At 41.2% G+C, this 27303-nt stretch overlaps 1 protein-coding gene across 50 annotated transcripts in view; it reads left to right on the top strand.

Moving 5' to 3' along the window:
* The window catches only part of ANK2 (ankyrin 2), a 524175-nt gene extending 517836 nt beyond the window's left edge, over positions 1 to 6339 (top strand). For 48 of the 50 annotated variants that reach the window (XM_044301490.1, XM_044301541.1, XM_044301518.1 and 45 more), the window contains 2 exons: positions 511 to 602; positions 4284 to 6339. In XM_044301490.1, coding sequence (XP_044157425.1) covers positions 511 to 602; positions 4284 to 4467 — 276 coding nt within the window. In that variant the 3' untranslated portion in view covers positions 4468 to 6339. The remainder of the gene's footprint in view (positions 1 to 510; positions 603 to 4283) is intronic. The other 2 variants (XM_044301576.1, XM_044301558.1) reach the window with 1 other exon arrangement.
* The last annotated feature ends 20964 nt before the right edge of the window (positions 6340 to 27303 follow it).

The following is a 27303-nucleotide window of genomic DNA, read 5'->3' as shown; positions in this document are numbered from 1 at the left end:
AGACTTTCAAACTTAGCATTAATAAGTAGTACAGTGTATGTACATGAGGAATAACACTATTGGCTGGCCTCTATATAACTTGGCATAGTGGCATAACTAGAAATGACTGGGACCCCCAGCTACTTTTTCTAAACCCCTGACTCCCGTGCATACCACTTCTGTGGCTAGTCAAGATTGCGCTCTCAGACGAAGGTTGATCAGGGGTTTCTAATATATCTGTGGCAGGTGAAATCTCAGAAGACCTAGGGTAATACTAGAGTACTAGAGTAAATAAGGCTGCCTGATACATCCCAATGAGAGCATCTACTGTGTACTTGTAGATAATAGTAGAGGGGGTGGCTGCTGCTGTTGGCAGATCTGAAGAACATTGCATAGTTATTTTTGTGCCTCAATGTTTTCTAGAATTATCTCACGTGGGTATTCGGCTGCCTGTGTTTCGATGTATTATTCATGTCTTGAAAAACAAAACATATAAAATCACTCTGCAGTGAGCTGTCTCTCGTTTTTTAGGCTTTAAGCTATGTGGGTGGAGATGTAAAAGTTCACTTGCCAAATTTAGTGGAATCAGAGATTACCAAACAGGATGGATCTGTTATGAAAAGGTTTGGGCTGGCATGGCACCAACATTAACTGATTGCAGTGAAACTAACAGACATGGTCACCTATCAGGCAAAGAGGATCTGTTACCCATATATACCTATACATATATCTGTAAAGAATAAATCAAGGCAACTGGACTTCTTGAAAACGTTTCACTCGTTCTACAGTCACTCAGAATTGAGAAAGCTCAGATAGATATACCATGATCTGGATAAATGAGAACCTTCACAGACACAGGGTCATATAGACTTTCAGGGATCATTGAGGACAGCTTTAACAAATAAGAAAAAAACTACATTCCAAATTTTCACTATAATAATAAGAAACTGCATAACCCAGGGAGTAATAATATCAGGAATAGCGCCACATATTTCTTGCCTCTACTGTATGTAGGTGACAGACTGGTTTCAGTGTTAACCTTTTATGTAACAGACAACTGTATGCCATACGATTTCTTTAACCTTTTGTGACATTCTTCAAAATGTAATATTGATAATACATAATTAAAATTCTGCCTGCTTCCTCTGAGCCTAGGGACTAATGCCACATGGAGAAGTGAGCATTTCCATCTGTTCACATGGCTGCAGCATTGTGTGGCAATCACTTGTCCTGTAAGCCAAAGTGTTGCCCAGATCCATGGGTGCTGCGGAGCTGCTGAGCCTACAGGTCTGGTGTTGTGGGGGTTTCAGTCATTATGTGGTTCTGCACCTAATATTATAATAGAACATATAAAAATATATCTAAATGTGTACAAAGAACTTGGAAGATGGTGGATATTAAAAGGGTTTTGGTGGGGGTCTGACACCCGGGAACCCTGCCTATCAAATGTTTGATAGGCATCGTCGCAGTTTACTGAGCACAGTGCCATGCATACTACAGCAGATGTGCTTGGTATTGTACTCGGCGCCATTCCTTTCTATGGATCTGAGCTGTGCCAAACCCACGTGACCAATGAACGTGTCATCACTTAGTCTAGGAAAAGCTGAGAGAAGGCTGTGGCGCTACTGTGAACACTGCTGCCTTCTCAAACAGCTGATCAGTGGGGATCCCGGGTGTCATACCCCCACCGATCAGATACTGATGACTTATCCTGAAGTCATCAATATTAAAGTCTCGGCAAACCCCTTTAAGGTGCATTATAAGGTTTTGGTGAAAGAGTATCATAGGCACCAATATTGTAAAAAACACCTTCATAGGCCTATAGAGAAGCCTATGGGAAAAATTGGCAGAAATAAATGCCATATCTAACAGCATGCTGTGTTAAAAAAAATCACTGATCTAACCAAAGTGCACAAAGCACATTGTATATAGTAGTATATATGGTCAAAATAGACCAGAGCGCAATGTATGTAGTATATAGTTCAATATAGACCAGAGCACATTGTATGTAGTATATAGTTCAATATAGACCAGAGCACATTGTATGTAGTATATAGTTCAATATAGACCAGAGCGCATTGTATGTAGTATATAGTTCAATATAGACCAGAGCGCATTGTATGTAGTATATAGTTCAATATAGACCAGAGCGCATTGTATGTAGTATATAGTTCAATATAGACCAGAGCGCATTGTATGTAGTATATAGTTCAATATAGACCAGAGCGCATTGTATGCAGTATATAGTTCAATATAGACCAGAGCGCATTGTATGTAGTATATAGTTCAATATAGACCAGAGCGCATTGTATGTAGTATATAGTTCAATATAGACCAGAGCGCATTGTATGCAGTATATAGTTCAATATAGACCAGAGCGCATTGTATGTAGTATATAGTTCAATATAGACCAGAGCGCATTGTATGCAGTATATAGTTCAATATAGACCAGAGCGCATTGTATGCAGTATATAATTCAATATAGACCAGAGCGCATTGTATGTAGTATATAGTTCAATATAGACCAGAGCACATTGTATGTAGTATATAGTTCAATATAGACCAGAGCACATTGTATGTAGTCGTGTATAGCTTCAATATAGACCAGAGCAACTTGTATGTAGTTGTATATAGCTTCAATATAGACCAGAGTGCATTGTATATAGTAGTATATATGGTCAATATAGACCAGAGTGCATTGTATATATTTCAATATAGACCAGAGCACATTGTATGTAGTATATAGTTCAATATAGACCAGAGCGCATTGTATGTAGTATATTATTATTTTATGCACTTATATAGCCTACTATATTCCACAACGCTTTACATACAACAGCATCCAACTGTCCCCAATGGGGCTCACAATCTAAGGTCCCTATCAGTACGTCTTTGGAGTGTGGGAGGAAACCGGAGCACCCGGAGGAAACTCACACAAACACGGGGAGAAACTACAAACTCCATGCAGATGTTGTCCTTGGTCGGATTCGAACCTAGGACCCCAGCGCTGCAAGGCACCGTGCTACCCATATATATATACCTTCAATATAGACCAGAGTGCATTGTATGTAGTATATAGCTTCAATATAGACCAGAGCGCATTGTATGTAGTTGTATATAGCTTCAATATAGACCAGAGCACCTTGTATGTAGTATATAGCTTCAATATAGACCAGAGCACCTTGTATGTAGTATATAGCTTCAATATAGACCAGAGCACATTGTATGTAGTTATATAGCTTCAATTTGCAGCGTTTGTATGCCAGAAAACTGACATACAGCTTAAGACGTGTTTTTTTTCAGCACACAGAATGCCCAATGCCCATTTGTAATGTACTAAAGGTAACCTGTCTCCAGGTTCGTTCACCCTTTCCCTCTCTACCACCAGAGCCCCCCTTTTTTCTTCTCTCCTTTTTCTATCATCGGTGTCTTACTTTATGTGTTGAATAAGATTTCAGGGAGCTCTTAATATATTTATGAATTCTTTATTTGAAAAAAGTGAAAACTTTTAATGAAACATTGTAAAATCAAGGAAACCTGTCATTAGGTTTGGGTCTTTATAATGACATACTCATGGTTTAGTGGCCCCGCACCTAGTGGCAGGTTCCCTTTAATACTTTTGTCAAGAAAAAGCATAGACATGGTGTAAGTTTATGCCCCAGATAATGCAGATTTTGCAGCATAAAATGACAGCACATGTGAAGGCACCCTTATGCATCCAGTATTGGGATATTCATGTGAAAACAAACAGCTAAAAGAAAATCCTACTTAAAATTCATCTCTAAATCCTGCTTAATAGCGGCCATCTGGAACGCCACTCCAGCCGACATAGCAAACACCGGAGATAACAGTGTATTGGTTTATTAATTAACAAGCTAAATTGTCGTTGCCTAGTTGTGTGCATCTACTGTATGAACGTAGGAAAAAATCTCAGAAAATGCAGTATCGAACCTCATGGCAATGCATTTTAAGTCCCCGACATCCCTTTGACTGCTTAGTGTTTTCTGATATCGACTCCTCAGTATAAAGTAAGTATCAGGTCAGGGAATGTATAGGGTAGGTATAAGGTCTTATGTGCATGGCAAGTAGTGTCTCATATTGTGAAGCTGTGAGCAGTCAGTGTGTTGCTGTATAGGTGATGTAATACTATGGCATGAGACCTAATGTGTTGTGACTAACTCTATGACTGACATACCATACTACTTATGATAGGGTATTCATAGAGAACCCTATCTGGGGGGATGAGGAAACACCACTTTGCTGTAGGAAATATAACCTATGATCCGTGTGTTTATGTACTGCAGAACAACGATGACTAAAGCCAGCACACAGAAGAGGACTGTGGTGAAGGACCAGCATGGGAAACATGTTTTTGTTGAGCACCTGGAGGATGTCCCTGATGTGCTACAGAAGGATGACCTCCAGACTGACCTTCAGCAACTTCTCAACCGTTTCTGCGGAGAGGACTGGGACAAAAAGGCCAAATGAGAGGCTGCTGCTTTCTACTTACAACACATATCTGTAGTCAATATGCAAAAGATACATTCTAGTCCATGCCCAAGGGCCATGGGTACCATGCGCATCGGGTAACACTGGCACTCCTGTCCTGCAAATGTCATAAGCAAAATGATCAGTTTTTTGTTTGTAAAATGCAAAGATAATTTGTGACCAAAGATAGCGTCCGTTCCTTTCGGATGGTATATCCTTATATTCTCTTTTTAAGCTGAGACAAATTCAGTTCCCTCTCTCCTACATGTCAGCTCCGTCCACAGGCCTCTTCATAGTGTCTGCAAAGACAACCTCAAAAGGATGGACCATAGCATATTACGTACACAGAGAGAATGTGCTCGGAGGATTTGAAGATACCAGATGGTACTATAGGCCTTGATTTACTTTGCTTAGAAGGAGGCAAAGTAGTGAATGAAAGAGATTTGACAATGATTTCTGCATTTAGAACAGAATTCCAATGGTCAATGTGCCGTCATTACCCCTCCAGGTTATTCTAGTGTCTACCACTGGAGCTAAGGAAAAAGAAAATAACCAAATAAGTAACCAAGTTGCTGCTTAGAAGGCAGGCATACAAAATGTTTCAATATTGTAAAGTGGACACACACTAGAGTCCTTGCCTACCCCACTGCAGACACGTGTCCACGTCATTGCCATAGCAGACCATATAGTCCTATTACTAGCGGAAATGGCTGCTGATGGCGGCACTGTAAATAGTGTTATGGGACAGGTACTTCCCCCAGTTAATACTAAATCACCTTGTTTATCAGGATTTCCTATGGCACATGCATGTGGCATTAAACAAAGATTAAACTCCTGTAATCATGTGTGGAACTTGTTAACCCACTTAGCACTGAGCAAGCAGTTTTCACAAATGTGTCCTCTTCTCTTTCTGCATTTTATTTTTATGGCAAAAGCTAAAGACACAATGCAGGTTTCAGTTCTTCTATTTTTTATGTTTTTATGTCGGGACTAATCCTTGGAAATGATTCTAGCATTTATGCACTTTTTTTTTTAAAAAGAAGGGATTATAAAGAAAATGGAAATATTTTTTGTCTTCTGTACCTTATTCTTGTGGTTTAAAGTATGTAGCCTTTTAACGTACAAATATATATATATATAAATACATATAAGCACTATACATTTTAAACCCATTTATTTAATGTAAGTATAGATTAGGAATGGAAAAGAACAAAACACTGCATTAATCTCAACACGCTAATTTATAAATAATACACAGAAAAAAATGAAAAAAAATCATAGAAAAAAACTAATTAGGCCTTTACTCTTCATGATTTCGGGGGGAAAAGACCCACCAAGAGAGTTGAATGTCAGTTGTAAATGAATAGGGTTTCATTAAATCCCTTCTATAGGGTCCTTGGGTTTATTTAATGAAAATGACCTACTGTGTAGCTTCATTTCTTTCTGGCAGAGACATTGCTAAATGACTTTCTCCGCAGGAAAGTCAGGTCACTTACTGTGGCGTCTGGAGGGGAGTCTTGCAGCTATTGTCATTTAGGGCTATCATGTCCATTGTGTTACAAGGTCTGAAGAAACAAATTGGTCGTGCTATTTGCAGTGCAGATGACGTCTATGTAACAGCATAAAATTGTTCTCACTTCAATGGGTCCTGGTTCCTTTTCATTTCTGCTCTGTTATAAACAGTTTACTACTGTGAGAAGTGACATTTAAGTTGATGATTCAGCATCTTGTTCCCATGGTGATAACACTAATATATCTATGAGGGCATGTCTTAGTTAAAAATGGCAAAAAAATAAGTCACACTAACAATACATAGCTGCAACGTGTACAATGGCTGATTTAATTAAATAAAGTGTTCAATGTACAAATAAATGCTTGTTTCTTCTCTGATCGTCGGATATGTGCGTGACAACAGTGGAGTAGGTGGCGGGTTATAAATACTATAAAAGCCTAAGACCATTGTGAATTTGAGTCATCTTGTAAATCTCTACCCACACCAATGTTTGCAGTTAGAAATGAGTTACATGGTAGCAAGTACGATGCAAGAATGAATAAAAATGAAGATTATGAGCCTCACAATGGCCTAAAGTACACCTATAAACTGTGCCAGAATTTGGCATAATTAGGCACATTTTTGGTGTATCTAGTTTTAGAGAAATCCTCTCCACTTAAAGGGGTTATGCCATGATTGATATAAAAAATGAAACATTAGACATCATATACTAGATGACAATCTCTTTCTAACAAAGCTATAACCAGCCCTCTTAACACACATGGAACCAGAGCTCTTCCCATTCGTTGCTGCAATTGTTCTGCCAGATTTTATTCAGGCTGGCAGTTTAAGGGGCAAGTCCTTTCTGCTGCAGCTATTTCCCTGTAACTGACACAGAGTCTAAGGCCCCTTTCACACAGGCGAGTATTCCGCGCGGATGCGATGCGTGAGTTGAACGCATTGCACCCGCACTGAATACTGACCCATTCATTTCTTTGGGGCTGTTCACATGAGCGGTGATTTTCACGCATCACTTATGCGTTGCGTGAAAATCACAGCATGTTCTATATTCTGCGTTTTTCGCGTAACACAGGCCCCATAAAAATGAATGGGGTTGCGTGAAAATCGCAAGCAAGTGTGGATGCGGTGCGATTTTCACGCACGGTTGCTAGGAGACGATCGGGATGGTGACCCGATCATTATTATTTTCCCTTATAACATGGTTATAAGGGAAAATAATAGCATTCTGAATACAGAATGCATAGTAAAACAGCGCTGGAGGGGTTAAAAAAATTAAAAATTTAACTTACCTTAGTCCACTTGATCGCGAAGCCCGGCATCTCCTTCTGTCTCCTTTGTTGAATAGGACCTGTAGTGAGCAATAATTACAGGAACAGGACCTTTGATGACATCACTCCGGTCATCACATGGTACGTCACATGATCTTTTACCATGGTGATTCACCATGGTAAAAGATCATGTGACGTACCATGTGATGACCGGAGTGACGTCATCAAAGGTCCTTTACCTGTATTTAATGCTCACCACAGGTCCTATTCAACAAAGGAGACAGAAGGAGATGCCAGGCTTCGCGATCAAGTGGACTAAGGTGAGTTAAATTTTTTTATATTTTTTTTAACCCCTCCAGCGCTATTTTACTATACATTCTGTATTCAGAATGCTATTATTTTCCCTTATAACCATGTTATAAGGGAAAATAATACAATCTACAGAACACTGATCCCAAACCAGAACTTCTGTGAAGAAGTTCGGGTTTGGGTACCAAACATGCACGATTTTTTTCACGCGAGTGCAAAACGCGATACAATGTTTTGCACTCGCGCAGAAAAATCGCGGGTGTTCCCGTAACGCACCCGCACATTTTCCCGCAATGCCCGTGTGAAAGGGGCCTAACAGAAGATATGGTTGGTGGCAGTTGATTTAAACTGAGCGCGTGTGACCACCTCGGTGAGGTGGACAAGAAATAAGGAAAAGAACAAACAGCAGGTGGCACTATATAGATACATTTTATTGAATAACTCAGTGGCTATGCTAAATTTTTAATTATATGCAATTACAAAAGTATTCAGATCCAGGTGCTGGTTTGTTAGACAAAAGTGTGTAGCCCTGCACCACATTTACCATCCAGCCTGAGCCACTTTGATAAATCTGATGCCTGTCTAGATAGACTTTCGGAGGTTAGGCCACTTACAGGATTAGTGAATTTGCCCTAATAAGTCTTTTATATACTGTTGCATTTTCAAACAGTAACCGATCAGACTTGAAACATTCTCTAAACTCTTTTATATAAATGAAAGCTAGAAAATGATTGGCTGCTTTTTGTCCCCATTGGTTTTTAAACATGTAACCTCACGGGGGTAGAAGAGTTAGCAACAGGGCACTGCTCAGATGTGCTGCTGACAATGACCCTTAAGATTCATATGCTGAGAACTTGTCATAAAAGTGAGACATTACATTTTTAGATAGACTACAGTGACATATAACTTGTAAGAGTTCACCTCTTTGGGCTCTGATCTGCAGGTACCAATATAAGCCAATATATCAGGATGACCTCCTGCTTCTAAGTTTATGATGTTACAAGTGTGGTTATATGTGATACACCCCTGCATGATGTCACAATCAAGGCTGGACTGTGACAGAAATTCGGCTCTGGCATTTAAAAGTATACAGGCCCACCCCAAGATGAAGGCTACACAGAAATGAAACACACGTCAAGGTTGGCACCATCCCAGTAGGAGAGGACATTCATAGGAATATTTCCTAGCTACTTGTGCATTTCTGTTATCTTTCTAGTGCATGCTGTTTGCTACTTATATTCACATACTAGTTATTTTACATAATATTTGTGGCACATTTACACAGGGCGATGATTGGGAAAAAGTGTTTTTTGTTCTCAATCTGATGAATTTTTTAGAATAGCCTAGGAGAGGGGTAATCGGGGAAGAAGAGGTAAAGTGTGTATGCAGGCACAGTGCTGGTCAGGAAGTCTTCATCATTGTCACCTCTGGTGGCTTGAGTTCACCCCAGACCTGGCAGGACTGAGAGCCCATGGTAAAGCTCCTGACCTGCTCTCTCTGCCTGCTGCTGTGTATACAGACAGCCCCTCTTCCTTCTGCCGCTGGAGGAAGCCGAGTCACTGCACTCAGGGCACCGGGACACAGCAAGTTTTCTATTGGCCAGACCCCCTTGTGCTGGTATATATGCCTTCACTTAGCCTCAATATGCCACCAGTCTCTATGCCCCAAATGACATTTTTCCCCAAATGTTACCACTGTGCCACCACTTTTGTGAAGTAAATTGTCCTGCTGTGGGATTAGGACAGGTTCTGTGTGTACTAAGAGGACGGTGGCCATTTAATTTCTCCTGATGATTACTTCCCGGACAAAAGGAGCCCTTATAACTAATGAAAGGTATTTGGGAATATATTTATAATAAAGTAATATTTAAGTCTTTTCATTTTCTTAATTTCTGGAGAACCCCTTTAAGCGGTGGTCTTTCTGGCATTTGTAGAACAATCAGATCCCACAGTACTAAATATTTTCCATTTTTTTTTTTTTTAACCTTTTCAACCCCAGGTCAGTTTTCACCTTCCTGCCCAGGCCATTTTTGCAAATCTGACATGTGTCACTTTATGTTGTAATAACTTTAAAACACTTTTACTTATCCAGGCCATTCTGAAATTGTTTTCTCGTCACATATTGTATTTCATGACAGTGGTAAAATTGAGTCAAAATATTTATTTTTTATTTATAAAAAATACAAAATTTACCTAAAATTTGGAAAAATTAGCACATTTCCAAATTTCAATTTCTCAACTTTTTTTTATAGATAGTAATACCTCCAAAAATAGTTATTACTTTACATTCCCCATATGTCTACTTCATGTTTGGATTATTTTGAAAATGACATTTTATTTTTTTGGGACATTAGAAGTTTAGAAGCAAATCTTAATTTTTTTTTTTTTATAATCATTTTATTAAGTTTCACATAGGTGTTCAGAGGACAATACAGTGAATCATTCGGCACAAAGGAAGTACTTGCATCATACATGTACACATAGTGATAAGAAATATCATAAATACAAAGATATGCCTATGAGTTACCTCTGAAAGATAAAGTATGACTTAATTATAAGGCGTCCATGGGCAAGCCACGAAGTCACTCTCCCTTAGGCCTCATGCACACGACCGTTGTGTGCATCCGTGGCCGTTGTGCCGTTTTCCGTTTTTTTTTTGCAGACCCATTGACTTTCAATGGGTCTGTGGAAAAATCGGAAAATGCACCGTTTGGCAGCCGCATCCATGATCCGTGTTTCCCTGCCGCGAAAAAAATATGACCTGTCCTATTTTTTTCACGGCCAACGGTTCACGGACCCATTCAAGTCAATGGGTCCGTGAAAAATCACGGATGCACACAATATTGTCATCCGCGTCCGTGATCCGTGTCCGTTTTTTCCTATCATTTCAATGGCAAACTTGACTTAGATTTTTTTTTTCATTTTTCATGTCTGTGAATCCTCCAAAAAACAAGGAACACCCACGGACGAAAAAACGGTCACGGATCACGGACCTACGGACCCCGTTTTTGCGGACCTTAAAAAAAAACGGTCGTGTGCATGAGGCCTTAGACATGAAAGCAGTGTATCATCATTCAGTTTAAATTGAACCAATAAACAAATTTAAGGGGAAACAAAGTAAACAGGGATAAAAGGTGTTTCCCTCTCAGGCAGAGATCAGCATTTAGGGGAGTCTATGTGATAAAGATTTTTTCTTCACGGAGTGTAGAGGGGGTGAGCCATCCACGGGCTCCAAGTTTTATCTCTCTTTCTAGGATCAATAATGGAAGGAGGAAGACTTTTTAAAAGATGTGATTCCTGAGCACATAGAATGTCAGCTTTTAGAGACAATGCTTCCCTTCATACAAATTCCCTTTTTTGAGGACAGTTCAGCCCCCTGATATTCAGGGATACTATCTTAACTCCCATAATGCAGTATTATTCCGCTCTATAGTGATGGGATATTGCCTGGGAGAGTCAACATAGTGTGTCTGAAAACCTATTAGGAAGGTTAACGGGATGGAATAACATAGCTATTGTAAAAACAATAACATTAATAAAAACATAGCGACCTGAACGGTATGACTCTTGTAGGGTTAGGTGAGGCAGAAGTTCTTGCAAGTAACTGGGAATGCAGAACAATTAGGTGAGTCAACACATCTGCAACGCCGGTGAAGAGGAAACTGCACCTATAATGGAAGCCTGTTAAAGAAAGACAACCTGTATTGCAATAGACAATAAGGCCCACCATGGCCTGAGGACCATTACGATTAGGTCCGTATATTTGAGAAGCCCTCAGCATACAGATGTGGATAGCCGATGGGAAGCTATTGTTTTGCTTCTAGGAGTTCCTTCATGTTTTCCGGCTTCTCCCGCGGCTTACTTGCTTCAAATCTTGGGGGATCGTGGGTATGGTAGTGGGAGATTTGGGATCCGGATGAGAGAGCGGGATTCTCCATTCGTGAAGTAGGCTCTTTCCCACTTCCAGGGTGCGGATCACATGTATGCTTCCATTTCTGTGTACCAGCAATTTCAAGGGGAAGCCCCAACGATACAGAATATTGGAATTGCGTAGGGAGACAGTTACAGGCAGGAGATCCCGCCTTTGTTTTAAGGTTACTGCTGATAGGTCAGCAAAGATTTTCACGGATTGAAAAGGAGAAGGTAGTGTGCCAGCTTTTCTGGCAGCGAACATTATGGCTTCTTTCACATGGAAAAAGTGGATCCTCGCTAGAGTGTCTCTCGGTATGTCAGGGCCAAGATGTTTTGGGACTCTATGAGCTCTATCAATAATGAGGTCGTGCTCTGTTAACTTTGGCAAGAGCTTGCAGAAGAGATTCTTGCGGCAAGGTCTTGGGGGGGAACATCTTCCGGGATGCCCCTAAACCTAATATTATTTTTACATGAGCTATCCTCAAAGTCTGCCATTTTTTTTTTATTGCTTCAACCTCCTCCACCATGTCATTGTGAGCATCAATCACATTATTTTGAAACGTGGCGAACTCGCCCATTTTCATTTCTACATGCAGGACTCTGTCTTCTATCTCCTGCAATCTTGCAGTTATCGGATGGGTTACTGCGACAATGTCCTGTTGACATTGTAAAAAATGTCAAAAAAAAGTTGCTTTACACCCACATTTTTTGCTTTCAAAAGGGGTAACAGGACAAAATGCACCCCACATTTTGTTCCCCATTTCCCTCTGAATATGCCAACACCCTATAAGTGCTCAAAAATGAGGTATGGGTGTATGGCAGGGTTCAAAAGGGAAGTAGCGCCATAGGGCTTTTGGAGGACAGATTTTGCAGGATTGGCTTTTGGGAGCTATATCGCATATGAAGACACCCTGAGGTACCCCTAGAGTGGAAACCCCCAAAAAGTGACCCCATTCTGGAAACTTCACCCCTCAAGGAATATTTCAAGATGTGTAGTGAGAACTTAGTCCTCAAAGGTGATTTATGGAATTGGCTGTGAGAATGAAAAATTTAAAAAAAAAATCCAGAAAAATTCTTCACTTTCACAAGGGGGAACTGAAAAAATGCACCCCTAGTTTATTGGCCATTTTCTCCTGATTACAGCAATACCCCATATGTCCTTGTATACTGCTATATGGGCGTACCAAAGGGGTCAGAAGGAAAGGAGCACCAAATGGCTTCTGGAAGGCAGATTTCACCTGAATAATTGACAGGCGCCATCTTGCAATTGAACATACCCCCTGGTACCACTAGAGTGGAAACCCCCAAAAAGTTACTCCATTCCGGAAACTACACCCCTCAAGGAATATTTCAAGGTGTGTAGTGAGCACTTTGACCCATCGGGCGTTTCACAGAATTAGGAAATGCTTGGCTGTGAAAATGAAATATAAATTTTTTTTCCAGAAAAAGTTGCTTTACACATGCATTTTTCACTTTCACAAGGGGTAACAGGACAAAATGCACCCCACATTTTGTTCCCTATTTCCCCCCGAATATGCCACCTCATCTGTGCTCAAAAATGATGTATGGGTGTATGGCAGGGTTCAAAAGGGAAGTGGCGCCATAGGGCTTTTGGAGGACAGATTTTGCAGGATTGGCTTTTGGGAGCTATGTCACATATGAAAACACCCTGAGGTACCCCTAGAGTGAAAACCCCCCAAAAGTGACCCCATTATGGAAACTACACCCATCAAGGAATATTTCAAGATGTGTAGTGAGAACTTAGTCCTCAAAGGTGATTCATGGAATCGGCTGTGAAAATGAAAAATTAATTTTTTTTCCAGAAGAATGGACTTAGGCCCAAATTTTTCACTTTCACAAAGGGGAACAGGACAAAATGCACCCCCTCATTTATTGCCCATTTTCTCCTGATTACAATACCCCATATGTGCTTGTTTACTGCTATATGGGCATACCACAGGAGTCAGAAGGAAAGGAGCACCGAATAACTTCTGGAAGGCAGAATAATTGACAGGTGCCATCTTGCAATAGAACACACCCTGAAGTACCCCTAGAGTGGAAATCCCTAAAAAGGGACCCCATTCCGGAAACTCAACCCCTCAAGGAATATTTTGTGGTGTGTAGTGAGCACTTTGACCCATCGGGTGTTTCTCAGAATAAGGAAACGCTTGACTGTGAAATGGAAGTATTACCATTTTTATCAAGAAAAAGTTGCTTTGCACCCACATTTTTCACTTTTACAAGGGTAACAGGAGAAAATGCACCCCAGTATATGTTCCCCATTGAGGAAACACTCCATATGTGCTTGTAGCCTGCTGTATGGGTGCACAGCAGGCAATTAGCTAAATGTGAATTTGGCAGGCCTGAAATAACAGACATGGAATTGAGGTGCCATGTCGCATTAAATAAATTCCAGAGGTTCCCAGAAATAAAAAAATAAAAAAGTGACCCCTTTTTGGAAAGACCACCCCCGTGCGAACATTTTAAGTGGTGGAAAGGACACTTTTGACCTAACGGTTGTCTCACAGAAAAAAATATGTAGTGGTTGTTGGAAAGTGGATATGCAAGCGAGTGGACTAAATCAAAGATATAAAGTGGAAATATTACAGGGAGCATAAAGGATGAAATTAAATTAATACTCCATTGATGTGTGGTATATTTTAAAACACTCCTTCATGCACATGCCAGGTTTTTCAGGGCAGGTTTCGCAGTGCTAAATGGTGTCCTTCCTAATACCCCTTATTGAACACACTCTGCATCTATTTTGGGTCCTTCCCTTTCTTGGTGTCTGGGGGACTTCAGCTGGAAAATGTTGTCCTGGAACAACACAGCCACTGTGACTTAGGCCTCACGCACACGACCGTTGTTTTGGTCCACATCCGAGCCGCAGTTTTTTGGAGCCGCAAAAGATGCGGACAGCACTTTGTGTGCTGTCTGCATCTGTTGCTCCGTTCCGTGGCCCCTCAAAAAAATTATAACCTGTCCTATTCTTGTCCACGCTTTGCAGACAAGAATAGGCAGTTATATTAAAGGCTCTCCGTGCCGTTCCGCAAATTGCGGAACGCACACGGACGCCATCCGTGTTTTGCAGACCGCAAAACACACAACGGTCGTGTGCATGAGGCCTTACAGAAGTACTGGGGCCTTCTTCTGCATGGTTTGGAAGAATTAGAGCCTTGATCACTACTTCTTGAAAGTGAAGAAATGTTCCTGTGTGTCCGCTAGACTTATAGAGCACGTACGCATTGTACATTGCCGTCTGTACAATGTGTACGGCCAGCTTTTTGTACAACACTTTTGTTTTGCATGTGGCACTGTAGGGCTTCAGAACTTGATCTGAAAGTTCATCTCCGCCCATGTGCATGTTGTAGTCCAGAATGCAGCCTGGTTTGGAGACAGTGGTCGTGGTACAGCGGCAGGGGAGCTGGCGTTACTGTGAATGGTGGTCAGTGCAAGGACGTTCCTCTTGTCCTTGCACTCAACCAGCATGTTCTCATGGAGGAGAGCCCTGCTTTCACCCTTTCTCAGTGGTTGCTCTACCAGGGATCTACTGAGGCCTCTTTGATTTTTGTGTACTGTGCCGTAAGCCACAGTACCTCTGGCAGTTAGGGACATGAATAGGGGTATGTTGGTATAATAGTTATCCACATAGAGGTGGTAACCCTTATCCAGCAGTGGGTGCAGTAAGTCCCACACTAGTTTCCCACTAACTCCTAAGACGGAAGGGGGGGGGGGGGGGCATTCTGGGGGTTCAATCCAGGAGTCTTTCCTTTCATAAACCCGAAGCCTATAGGTGTACCCGGAGTTACTCTCACAGAGTTTATACATTTTTATGCCATACCTTGCTTGCTTGCTGGGCAGGTACTGGCGGAATCTTACCCTCCCCTTGAAATGTACCAGGGACTCATCTATACAGATATTTTGTTCTAGGGTGTACACTTCAGCAAACTTGGTGCTGAAGTGGTCAAGGTCGGGCCTAATTTTAAAAAGCAGATCAAATGTTGGGTCATTTTGGGGTGCACACTGTGCAAAAATCTCTTCTTGACCCCTTACAATCTGCCTTCCGCCCTCTTCACTCTACAGAAGCAGCCCTTACTAAAGTGTCTAATGATCTAACAGCAAAAATAAACAGTAACTATTCTCTACTGATCCTGTTGGATCTCTCTGCAGTGTTCGATACCGTAGACCATAAACTCCTCACCATGCTGCACTCAATTGGCCTTAAGGACACTGCTCTCTCTTGGTTCTCTTCCTATCTCTCTGGCCGCCCCCTAAGTGTATCATTCGCTGGCTCTTCTTCTTCTCCTCTTCCTCTTGATGTTGGAGTTCCTCAGGGCTCAGTACTAGGTCCTCTACTCTTCTCCCTCTATACAGCCCCCATCGGACAGACTATAAGTAGATTTGGCTTTCGATACCATATCTATGCGGACGACACCCAACTATACACTTCCTGACATCACCCCTGCTTTACTCCAAAACACCAGTAATTGTCTGGCAGCTGTCTCTAACATCATGTCCTCTCTGTATCTAAAACTGAACCTTTCAAAAACTGAACTTTCCCCCATCTACAAACTCACCTAAACTTGATATTTCAATTTCGGTCTGCAGCACTATCATAACTCCTGTGCAACATGCCCGCTGTCTTGGGGCCACATTTGACTCCGATCTCTCCTTTGTTCCCCATATTCAATCACTTACATGCTCTTGTAATCAGCACCTCAAGAATATTGCCAGGATCCGCCCTTTTCTTACAGTGGAAACGGCAAAAATACTTGTTGTTGCCTTGATTCATTCTCGTCTTGACTACTGCAACGCATTACTAATTGGTCTACCTCTCACTAAACTCTCCCCCCTTCAGTCTGTTCTAAATGCTGCAGCCAGGCTCATCTATCCATCCAACCGCTACACTGATGCTACTAGCCTGTGCCAGTCACTTCACTATTTGCCCATCCACCACCGAATACAGTTCAAACTTCTCACCCTCACCCACAAAGCTCTCCACAGTGCTGCACCTCCATACATCTCCTCCCTCATCTCCATCTACCACCCTACTCGTGCTCTCCATTCTGTTAGTGACCTAAGATTAATAACCTCCATAATTCGTACCTCTCACTACCGTCTTCAAGACTTCTCTCTAGCTGCACCTACTCTCTGGAATACTCTGCCCCGGAATACTAGGTCAATCCACAACTTCTCCACCTTCAAACGTGCCTTAAAAATACATCTTTTCAGGCAGGCTTATCAAGCTACCTAAACTGACTATTCGCTGACTAAACCTCCCCCCACCAACTCCTCTGGCCTAAACTCAATCCTCTAGTAGTCCCAAACCCGAAGCAGATCGGCCGGCACCACTCCTGTCAGTTCAATAATGGCTCAAATCCTACTTATCACAATCAACTACCTTATGTGTCACCCCCAATTCCTTATAGATGGTAAGGTCGCGCGAGCGGGGCCCTGACTCCTAGTGTTTCAGTTGCATATTATCCAGTTACTTTTGTTTTGTATATGAACCCTACGAACTTGTAAAGCGTTGCGGAATATTGTGGCGCTATATAAATATAAAAAAATATATATTATTATCGTTGTAATGCAAAAACTTTAGAATCAACTCAAATCTATTCCCGGCCATGAAATTACTGAATATTAGAGTGTGGTACAACACATCCGCACTCCAATACGGTCTCATTTCTGTTTTTTTTTAACAAGCCCCACATGCAGCAGAAGCCCCCAGAAGATTTTTATTTCTGCTGCTGTAACTGGGGTCCAACCAAGGGGTCTTGCGAATGGCGATGTAGGGTTCTGGGTAATAAACTGCTGGGCATATAAATTTGTTTGGGCCACGATAAAATTTACTAAATCTTCACTGAAAAAGATTTTGAAAAAATCTATTTCTGTGAAGCCCGTTCAGTCAATTTGGATTCGAGAGTTACCCACAAACTCTGGAATTTGGGGTTGATAATCATCATGGGGTGGGATCCATATGGGGTCACTCCGGGGGGCTGCTACCCTGGGGCGCCTTCTAGAGGGTCCCTCATCAGCGGATGATGATGATGAGGGGTTAGAGTAGTAGAGAAAAGTAGCATTCTCTTCTCCCTCCCTAGCAGTCTCAGTATTGGAGGCAAGGAGGGAGTATGCCTCTTCAGCTGAGTATAGTCGGTATGGACGGGCCATTTTTATTTTATTGGGGTGTGACGTGTGAAATGTGGAAACCTTTATTTAGTGGGAGGCGTGTATATGTAGTGTTTTCATACATTAATGGGCTATTTGAATTTGAAATAAAATTTTGAAGAAAAGTTGTAAAAAAAAAAAAGGATTTTTTGCACAAAAAAAGTCTTTTCTGCACAAAAAAAGTATTTTCTGCAATATAAAAACTTGCAGTGCAAACTGAGCCGATGCGATCAGTAACAGACACTACTGATCAGTGCTCAGTGGTTGAAAAATGCACGTACGCAGATGGTACCTTTGTGCAAAAACCTAAACTGACACTAATTGAAATTTATATATATATATATATATATATATATGTTTATATATATATATATATATATATATATATATTATTAATAACTAACTACAGGTCTTTTTCCACACCAACAAATGAATAAATCAAAACCTCAAAAATGTGCAGATGCTACTGAGCACACTACTGATCGGTGCTCTGCAGCACACATGCACGCACACAGATCGTGCGTGCGTGCGTGCAAAAACTGTATAAAAATTCACTACAGTGAACACTGGCTAAAAATTTAACTTATATCTATATATATATATAGAAATATAGTACTGTATATATATTTATATAAAGCCCTAACTACAAGTTCTTTTTTTAACCCCAAAAAATAAACACAGATAAAAAAAAAAAAAAAAAAGAAAAGAATAATCCCCAGGTGCTGACCAGGCAGGTACACACTGAACAGCACTTGGCAGTCACAGCTCGCACGCAAAAAAAAAAAAAGTGGTGTAGAGCTGGAAAATGGTAAAACATAAAAAATAAAAAAAAAGACCAAAAACAGTGCACGGACTAAAAAAAAGGATGGGGGGGTTCTGGGGGGATGGAGAGGTGTGTGCTAAGGGACAGGGACGGACGGTGGTTTAGGGATCTGGAACAGCTTCAAATAAAATAAAAAAAAAATCTGTGCAGCTATTCCAGATGTTCTTCTTCTTTCTTCTTTTCAGCATGACGGGTTAAAATCGCAATGGTGTGCACCACAAGTCCCAGCAAGCCACAAGCAGCACAGGAAGGCACAGAACCTCTCGGCATGCAGTCACCAGCTAGAATTGCTGCATGCAGGGAAGTTCATCCTCTTCCTGTGCACCTTATAGGGCTGCCATTAGCTGGAGCGTTGTTCCAGCCAATAGCAGCGCTAGCAGGGGACCCAAAACACTGGTGTCCCCTGCCTGACCTAGGAGGAGACAGGTGCTGACTTGTTCAGCACCGGTCACCTCCACATGGCACCCCCTGTAGCTCCGTATCGCAGTGGGAGCTGCGATGCGCATGTCTGTGGAATGCCGCCAATAGCAGCGATCAGGGCTGCAGGGGGGCGGAAATATCTCCCCCAGCCCTTAGCTAACATGGCTGCCTGCTCGGCAGAGCAGCCATCACAACCTGGTTCCCGAGCGATTATGCCCGGGGGCTGGGTGTTCGTTGCGCTGGTGTCCGTAATAGTACAGCGCTGGCGGCAAGTCTGTGCCGTACTATTACGGCGCTGGTCGGGAAGGGGTTAATAGTAACATTGCATTATATAATATCACCATGGGAATAATGCTAGTTGGAGTGAACTAATAATAAAATTGCAGGGATTGCAAACCCCCTGCTGCTGCCAATGGCGCCATCAGCATACAAGCTCCCGCTTTATAATGGAGGATATTTGTCTGGGGAAACTTGCTATATATTTATGTACAGCCATTGCTAACCAAGAATCCAGTTCTTTGTATCAGTGAAATCTCCTTCTAACCTCCACCTCTTATTGATCTGGATTCTTTGTTTATTCCTTGAGGATTCCTGTGTGCAGTCCCAGCTTCACAGAATTTTACATTCCTCTGAGGGGTTGTAATGTCCCATGAGAGGCAGGAGAATAACAGGGAATACCGCCTCTATTTACCTCCCTATATAATAGAATCACAGGTTCAGGTCTGAGCAGCAGGAAGGTCAGATGAATATTTAAAGTGCAAACAAAAGCTATTCCCACTGCTGAATGATGACTTCTAGAAGATCTAATACTGTGGATAAACCTGTATTTCCAGAGGATTGCGCTGATTATTTACTGCAAATTATATTCTGTTAGGAAATTGTGATTTATTTGTTTTTAAACAAACGTTAATAAAGCCACTTATTATTGGACAGGGTGGGGATCACTACTGCCCATGTCCGTCATTAACCTGCATGCCATTATTTGATCACTTCCTTAACTTAAAGAGGACATGCCACCACTCCTGACAGGACTGTTTTAGTAAATTCTTGCATTAACCATGAAATAACAATTCTGGAGACTATTTTATCATAGCTCTGTGTTGTGTCGGTCCTGTGTTATTCCTCCTAGTAATATGTGAATACATTGAAGAAAAAAATGTATTATTGTCGAAGGAGTGTGTCCTTAAACAGTATGACACTGGCAGCACTGATTGGAAAGCACTGGTAACACCCAGTTGTCAATCTATTTATAAATTATCAAAGACAATAACAAAGGGAACAAAGCAGAGTCCAAAGAATAGATCCTCCAGAATTGTTATTGTATGAAGAATAGAAGTATTCACTAAAATAGACATGTGACATACCTCCTAACCGTCCCGGATTCAGCGGGACAGTCCCAGATTTCAGTGGCTCTTCCGAGGTCCTGGAACAGCTGAGGTATGTCCCACTCTCTGCTATTGTAATGGTGAAGAGAGCCGTCCACTCCACGCTTCACTGTGCAGCTCAGATGCTGGCGCTCCCCAGCAGCTCCATGATGTATGTGTAGGAGGAGCGGTGCCGGACGGGAATCGGCCTGTGGTCCTCCTACACAGCAAGCACAATGTGTGACAGTATCCTGCTGCTGCTGGGGAGCGCCGGCATCTGAGCTGTGATCAACAGAGGAACTAGGTGAGTATTTACTGTTTGTTTTTCTTACTTCCTGTGAAGGGGGAACATATCTGGACATCAGGAGTATACTGTAGCTAAAGGGGGTGCAGTGGTAGCAGTCGTTACTGGGCCCAGGAGACTGAGTGGGCCCAAAGACCCTCGTGCCCCATAAGAAGACACTGGTATTATAGAAAGTGCATGCTAGGAGGGCTCTGTTATAGATTTTGCACTGGGGCCCAGAATCTTCAAGTTACACCTCTGGCTAGAGGGAAAGTGGGCCCAAGCTGAACTCTTGCACCAGGGCCCATGAGCATTTAGCTATGCCCCTGCTGGGCTTAACTACTGTGAAGGGGGCACAATGTGGCAACTACTATTGTGTGTTGGCACAAACGGGGAATAATTAGTATGTGGGGGCATTAAGGGGACTGGTCTGTATAGTAATGTTTTAGGCAGAGTTAGAGCTGTGGTCTTGTATGAAAAAAAGTGCTGTGTCGCATATTGTCCCTCTTTGCGATATTCTAAAGTTGGAAGGTATGATGTCAGGACTGGTGACAAGTTTTCTTTAAAGTGAATCTCCACCTTAAACACTATAGGGGGGATTTATTAACAGTTTTCTGACATAAAAAAGTCACAAATCTCATGTTCAACCCCTCTATGTTTAGTAGACAATAACATTGTTTAAAGCATTGCTGCTGTTTTCTTATATTTACAAAATTTTTGAAGAAAAGGTTTACTTCTTTCTGCCAGCAGGGGACAGCATTGCTCTTGTGCACAGAAACCTGGAGACTGATGCATGTGGTGGCTGTTCTGTGATACGGCAGATTGTTGGCATCATATGGGCACTTGTCGGGGCAAAGTATGCCATGCTCTGGGCCCCTTTTGCTATTAGCACTCTACCTCTAGAGAATTTTAGGATGAATGTGGTAGAAATAAGTTTAGAATATACGAATATACCCGCTTAGAACATAAGCTCAATCGTCCCCTGTGGTTTGCCTTTATTGTAGGTTATTAATCATAGCTGAATTTAAGGCACTTTAATTATGTTATTATGCTGTCCATATAAAATAAATCTGTTTGGTAAAGCTCTGATATATAACTTGTTAGTTCTTTAAATGTATTCTTGTGCCAAGCCATACTTGTCATTGAAATTCAGGGTTCACCTTACTTCCCAGCTTTTCTAAAAGTTTAAGGATGTCATTAATAAAACAATCTGAAATATGGCTACAATCGTCCACGTACTAAGGAATCAAATTTAAAGAAGGTCATTTATGACAGAGACATAAATACCAAAAGGCAGAGACTAATCATCCCTGTAAATTATTTAGCCTTCTGCTCCACTGACTGCTCTGTTTAATGGAAGCATAAATATCAGCCCACTGACAATTTCTGGAACCAGTTTACTAGAAACCAATAAAAGCCCACAAAAGCAGACGTAATATACGGCAAACTGAAAAATGTGCTTAAATCGGTAGTGAGCTAGTGTGACACACATATTCTCATTTAAGAGGTTTGGAAAAAAAACGAAACTATCATTTACAGTAATTGTTGCCATGGGTTACCGTTTGACCCTGTTGCAGTGGCAATATCACCTAGATGAACCGTAATGTGACTATTGATACACCCCAAAATAGGATTACTGCAAAAGGTTGATTGTTATAATGTTACATTGTGAAGGTTAAATGTTTTGACTTAATGTGCTTGTTTACCTAATGGATAGGTCAAAGTTAAACACCTTCACTCAGCCCTTTTAGGTTGCCAGGAGCTGGACTTGAGTCCACCCCTGGTTAGAGAGAGTTCCAGGCTAGCTGTGCTACAGAGAGGAGCTATGTTGTATGAGCTCCTCAAAGCTAGGCCTGAGACTATAACTATGCGAACAAGCTATTCTACTACCAAAAGTGCTCCAAAGAGAAAGAGAAAGAAATTAGGAGTCAAGAATCTAGAAGGCCGGGCATTGGACTCCGTTTTATGCATGTTTATGGCAGAGAGAGATTTTGCTGAACATTGCTAATATACCTTCCATACTTTGATATTGTTTGGCCAACCGTGTCTTGAATTTGTACCTTTCTGCTGGGAAATACAGAACCTTTACCTATGCTATGCCATTTTGTGTGACATGTGATTTACTTTGTACTGTACCTTTAACCCTCTGTGAGATGTCAGCTAGGGAATAGTAGAAATATATGCAGAGACCATGGCAAGAATGTACAGCTGCCATCTACTATCAATTGTATTACCACAGCTTGATAATACATGGGATGATGCAATAGCTTCTGAGGATAGGTCATCAATGTTAAAAGCTCTGAGAACCTCTTTAAATAAAAGTTGTATACTCACAAACATATATTGAGAACTCAAAATAGAGAACCAGGCAGCGCTCAGTGAATGGCCCTTTTATTAGACCCAATGTGACATTTCAGCTTAGTTTGAGCTCTTCTCATGTTGCTACCTAGATCCACATTTTGTGTACTTTATAGACAGTTGGACCGCTGTCGTGAGGTGTGCACCATTCAGCTATTTCATTCCTGTGCTACTCTCGTCTTTGCCCATATATTGAGAAAAATGTGTGAATTTAAAAGATCCACAGTCACTGATGAGTCAATCTTCCTTGATGTCTTGTTGGAGCATCTGGTGGTTGATATGGGTGACATTGCAGACTTGTTCTCTGGCTAGGTCTTACGCATACACTAGCATAGAACAGACATCAATAAACAGATTTTCAGGGCCAGTCTGACCACTGAACAGGTGAAGCTGAGCTTATCATGCTGTTCTAGCACTAGAGATATTAACTTATGCATCCTGGAGCAAGATAAGCATATGAGGAGCTGCATAACATATGAAATTTGGAAGATTTTACTTCGCTACAAGTGATCAAAATTAAAGTCTGTCATTTAATTTTTGTTAATGCATAGGAACAGTGAGTGCATTGAATATAAATTATTATTAGAAAAACCGTAAGTACAGTGTTCCTTTACCAGCCCTGTAGCTCAGAGTTGCTAAGGAAAATCTGTCTTTACCATTCTAATGAATGCTGGATAACTGTATGACACAGGCTTCTCAACCTCCCTTTGGTCTCCATGCCTGGCCTCTGCCTTCTTACCCGAGCCGTGCTTCCCTAAATGTGTGATAGAACTTGCTAAACATGATGTGGACATGCTTCCCTGCTGTTTATATGCTGCCAGAGCTCCCCTCTATCTTCCAGGGTGTATCTGAATAGTGCTAGGAAGATAGGCAGAAGAATGTGTTTGCAGCAAACAGTGGTGCTTGAAAGTTTTTGAGCCCTACCAAATTTTCTATATTTCTGCAAACAATTTTTTAACTAAAACTACATCAGATTTTCACAGCAGTCCTAAAAGTAGATAAAAGATAACTAAATCAAATAGATTAGTCAGAAATATTACACTTGGTAATTTATGTATTGAGGAAATTCTTGAATATAACATGTCTGTGAGTGGCAAAAGTTTTTCTTAACTCCGGTCCTCGGGACCCACCTACCAGTCATGTTTTCAGGATTTCTTTAGTATTGAGCAGGTGATATAATTAGTGTCCATGCATCAGGGCTTACCAAAGGTATTCATTCTGTGGGATATTCTCAAATCCTGACTGGTAGGTGGGTCCCAAGGACCAGAGTTGAGAAACCTGCTTTAGGATGAGCAGATCATTTGAAGGTGAAATTACTATAAGGTGCTTTTATTCAATGGGATGACAATCAGGTGTAAGTGGGCGACTCGTTTTATTTAAAGAACAGATATATATCAAATACTAATATTCACAACAGAACATGTTTGTGGAAATGTATTATGACACGAACACAGGATATTTCTGAGGACCTCAGAAGAAAAGCTGTTGATGCTCGAAAGGTTGGAAAGATTTTAAAAAAACATCTCTGAAGAGTTTTGACTCCACCAATCCACAGTCAGTGAGATTGTATAGAAATGAAGGAATTCAAGTCCATTATTACCCTCTCCAGAAGTGGTCAACCAGCATAGATCACACCAAGAGCGAGGCTTTTAATAGTCTGCGAAGTCACAAAGAAACCTAAGGTAAGTACTAAGCAACTAAAGGCCTTTCTCACATTAGCTTGTGTTAATGTTCATGAGTCCAACATCAGGAGAACATGGCAGGATTGCAAGGAGAAAGCTGCTGTTATAAAAAAAAAAAGCATTACTGTCTATCTGCAGTTTGTTAAAGATCACCTGGAGATGCCAGACGGCTATTGGAACAATGTTTGTGCACATAAGAGACCAAAATAGAACTTTTTGGAGCCTTTTTCTCTGTACATGATGCTGTAGTAGCAAGATCTGAATTCTCTCTCAGGTCCATCAGCCAGCTCACCTGATGGCTCCTTATTTCTGCTCTCTGACCCTATAAACACTCATTATAGCTCAATCCATATCTTTCTGAAAAAAATGTGGCTTAAATAATGGCTGTATTACATTAACAGATTTTGCAGGCAATTGTCATAAAGGAAGTGTTCCTTCCCGGCAATCACCTGCTCATTAGTGGAGGAGACCACTGCTATTACATGCAGCAATCTCTTCCATAGTATTGGGAGGAGCGAAAATAAATGCCATCACTCGTCCCCATACTGAATAATTGTTTGTCGACAACAGACTGATCTGCCGCCGGAAAGCAATGATTGTTAAACCTACAGAAAGATTACAATTACCCAATGAACAAGCAGGTAATCGGCTGCAGGAACGCTCGTCAGCAATGATCTGCCTGACAATCCGCTGGTGTAATACTGTACACTCCTAAATGTTTGTGACCTTTTTGTAATTTAGATATAAGGGTTATTAGATGATGGCACAAAGTGAAAGTGAAAGTACCAGTCACACAGTTAGAAAAACAGTTAACCCTTTGTGATAGAACGGCTGAATATTTTTAAATGAGTAAAATGCAATCATAGAAAATTGCCCCTGAAATAGCTTTTAAAATAGAATAAAGTTATAGTTTTGGAATGGCCAAGTCAAAATCCTGACCTTACTCCAATAGAAATTCGCCAATTTTTTAAAAAAATATTGGTTTGATCCGTATTTATTTACGCCAAATTGCGTTAAAAAAACCTGGCTATTTCCTGGCTGCAGAGAGCCTGTATAGTGGTGTAGAACACTGTGCCTTGCAGTAACATGCATAGGGAGTCTGCTGTAGTAGTGAAATAATACTGTAAGTCAGTATGACATGCAGATGACAGGCGTCACTCTTAGAATCACTGCACACTTCACTTATTTGGGCAGTCACGGGGCCAAAACTGACCAAATAACTCATGTATGAACTCATCTTACAGGTCAATGTTAGCGTCAAGAAGAAGCACACTCCTTTTACACCGTCGCCAGCTGATTCCACATAGATGTCTACAGAACCTGTTCTATTAAGCGCTTATACAAGTAGAGCCCCCCCGACAGAGTGGAGAGGGTGTAAGCAGTAAGTTTGTGTTGACATCACTGATTTTGCCCTTCCTCTGATCCGTCAGAACAATAACCCCCCAAAAAACGATGAACGGCAAATATATTTTACTTTTGCCACTAATAAACGACAAAAAGGGCTTTAGAACATATAACTGCACTGCTTAACGGCAAATAGGCCCTTATTTATTTCCACTTATACACGCCACAAAAGGCTTAAAATCATATAACTGCACCGCTGAACGGCAAATATATTTTTTCTTTTTCCACTAATACACAACAAAAAGGTATTTTCGCACTCCACCACACAACGGCTAATAAGCCCTTTTTTCCCATTAATACAAGCCAAAAAATGCTTTAGAACATATAACTGCACCGGACAAGGGCAAATAAGACATATTAATATTTCCTTGTAATAACCCCTGTTACTGCCTGTTTCAAACAACACTTGCACCCTAATAAGAACGGTTTGCTGGAATTACAGAGCTGCATAATGGCAATTTGGATCCCCAGTCAGTGCAGCAAGGTGTAATAGGATTGTTCCTATTACCCAGGCTGTAACCTCCCCTACTGAACCCAGTTCAGCAGAAATGCTGTGGAATGATTCCTCCCTATCCTTTCCCTACACCTTGAATAATCTTTCCCTGCACTTGTAAATCGGTTTTTTTCCCAGCACAATGAAGTCTTTCCTAGCATTGTCCCTAGCGCCTGCAGGTGTCTCTCCCTGCACTAAGTACACTGGTAAATGGCAGAATCTAAGATGGCTGACGCTATTTTTAGGGCTGTGACATAACAGGGCTGGCTGGCTGCATGAATGGCATTATGGGTGATTCCGCCTTCCCAGAATTCCTTGCTCCATGTGCTCACACGTGCAGCAACCATTTTAGGAAAAAAATTGTTACCACGAATCGCAAGGAAATTCAGCTTCGGTGCAAATCAAATTTTTCCTGAAATTCGGATCAAATTCCACTTAGTCAGCTTCAATTTGCTCATCTCTAATTGTTAGTTATCATTGACTATCACTTTTTATACAATTCTTTTTCAGCAATATTAGTTTTTGAGTTGTGATACTGCTGAGCTATAGTACCACACAATATCAATACTGCTGTTTTTTTTCTGTGTCCATTGTCAGTGATGATCATATCCTTTGTGATTCCATATTGATAATGCAATAAAACCCGAAAAAAAATCTAAAAGGTGGTGAATACTTTCTATAGGCACTGTAAGCATATTACCCGCTAAACTAATGCCTGTTAGAAAAACATTCATACAACTGTAGATATTTGGGGAAAGAGCCTTCTGCTGGTGTACTGCTATATAACCAGAAGGCTGTGCTGCTGCTCTCTTTACAAACCTTGGATGATGGCATAGCATG

Source organism: Bufo gargarizans, chromosome 1, assembly GCF_014858855.1.
Source record: "Bufo gargarizans isolate SCDJY-AF-19 chromosome 1, ASM1485885v1, whole genome shotgun sequence".
Taxonomy (NCBI): Eukaryota; Metazoa; Chordata; class Amphibia; order Anura; family Bufonidae; genus Bufo; species Bufo gargarizans.
Note: the sequence above shows the minus strand (reverse complement) of the source record. Positions and strands in the feature narration are given on the sequence as shown.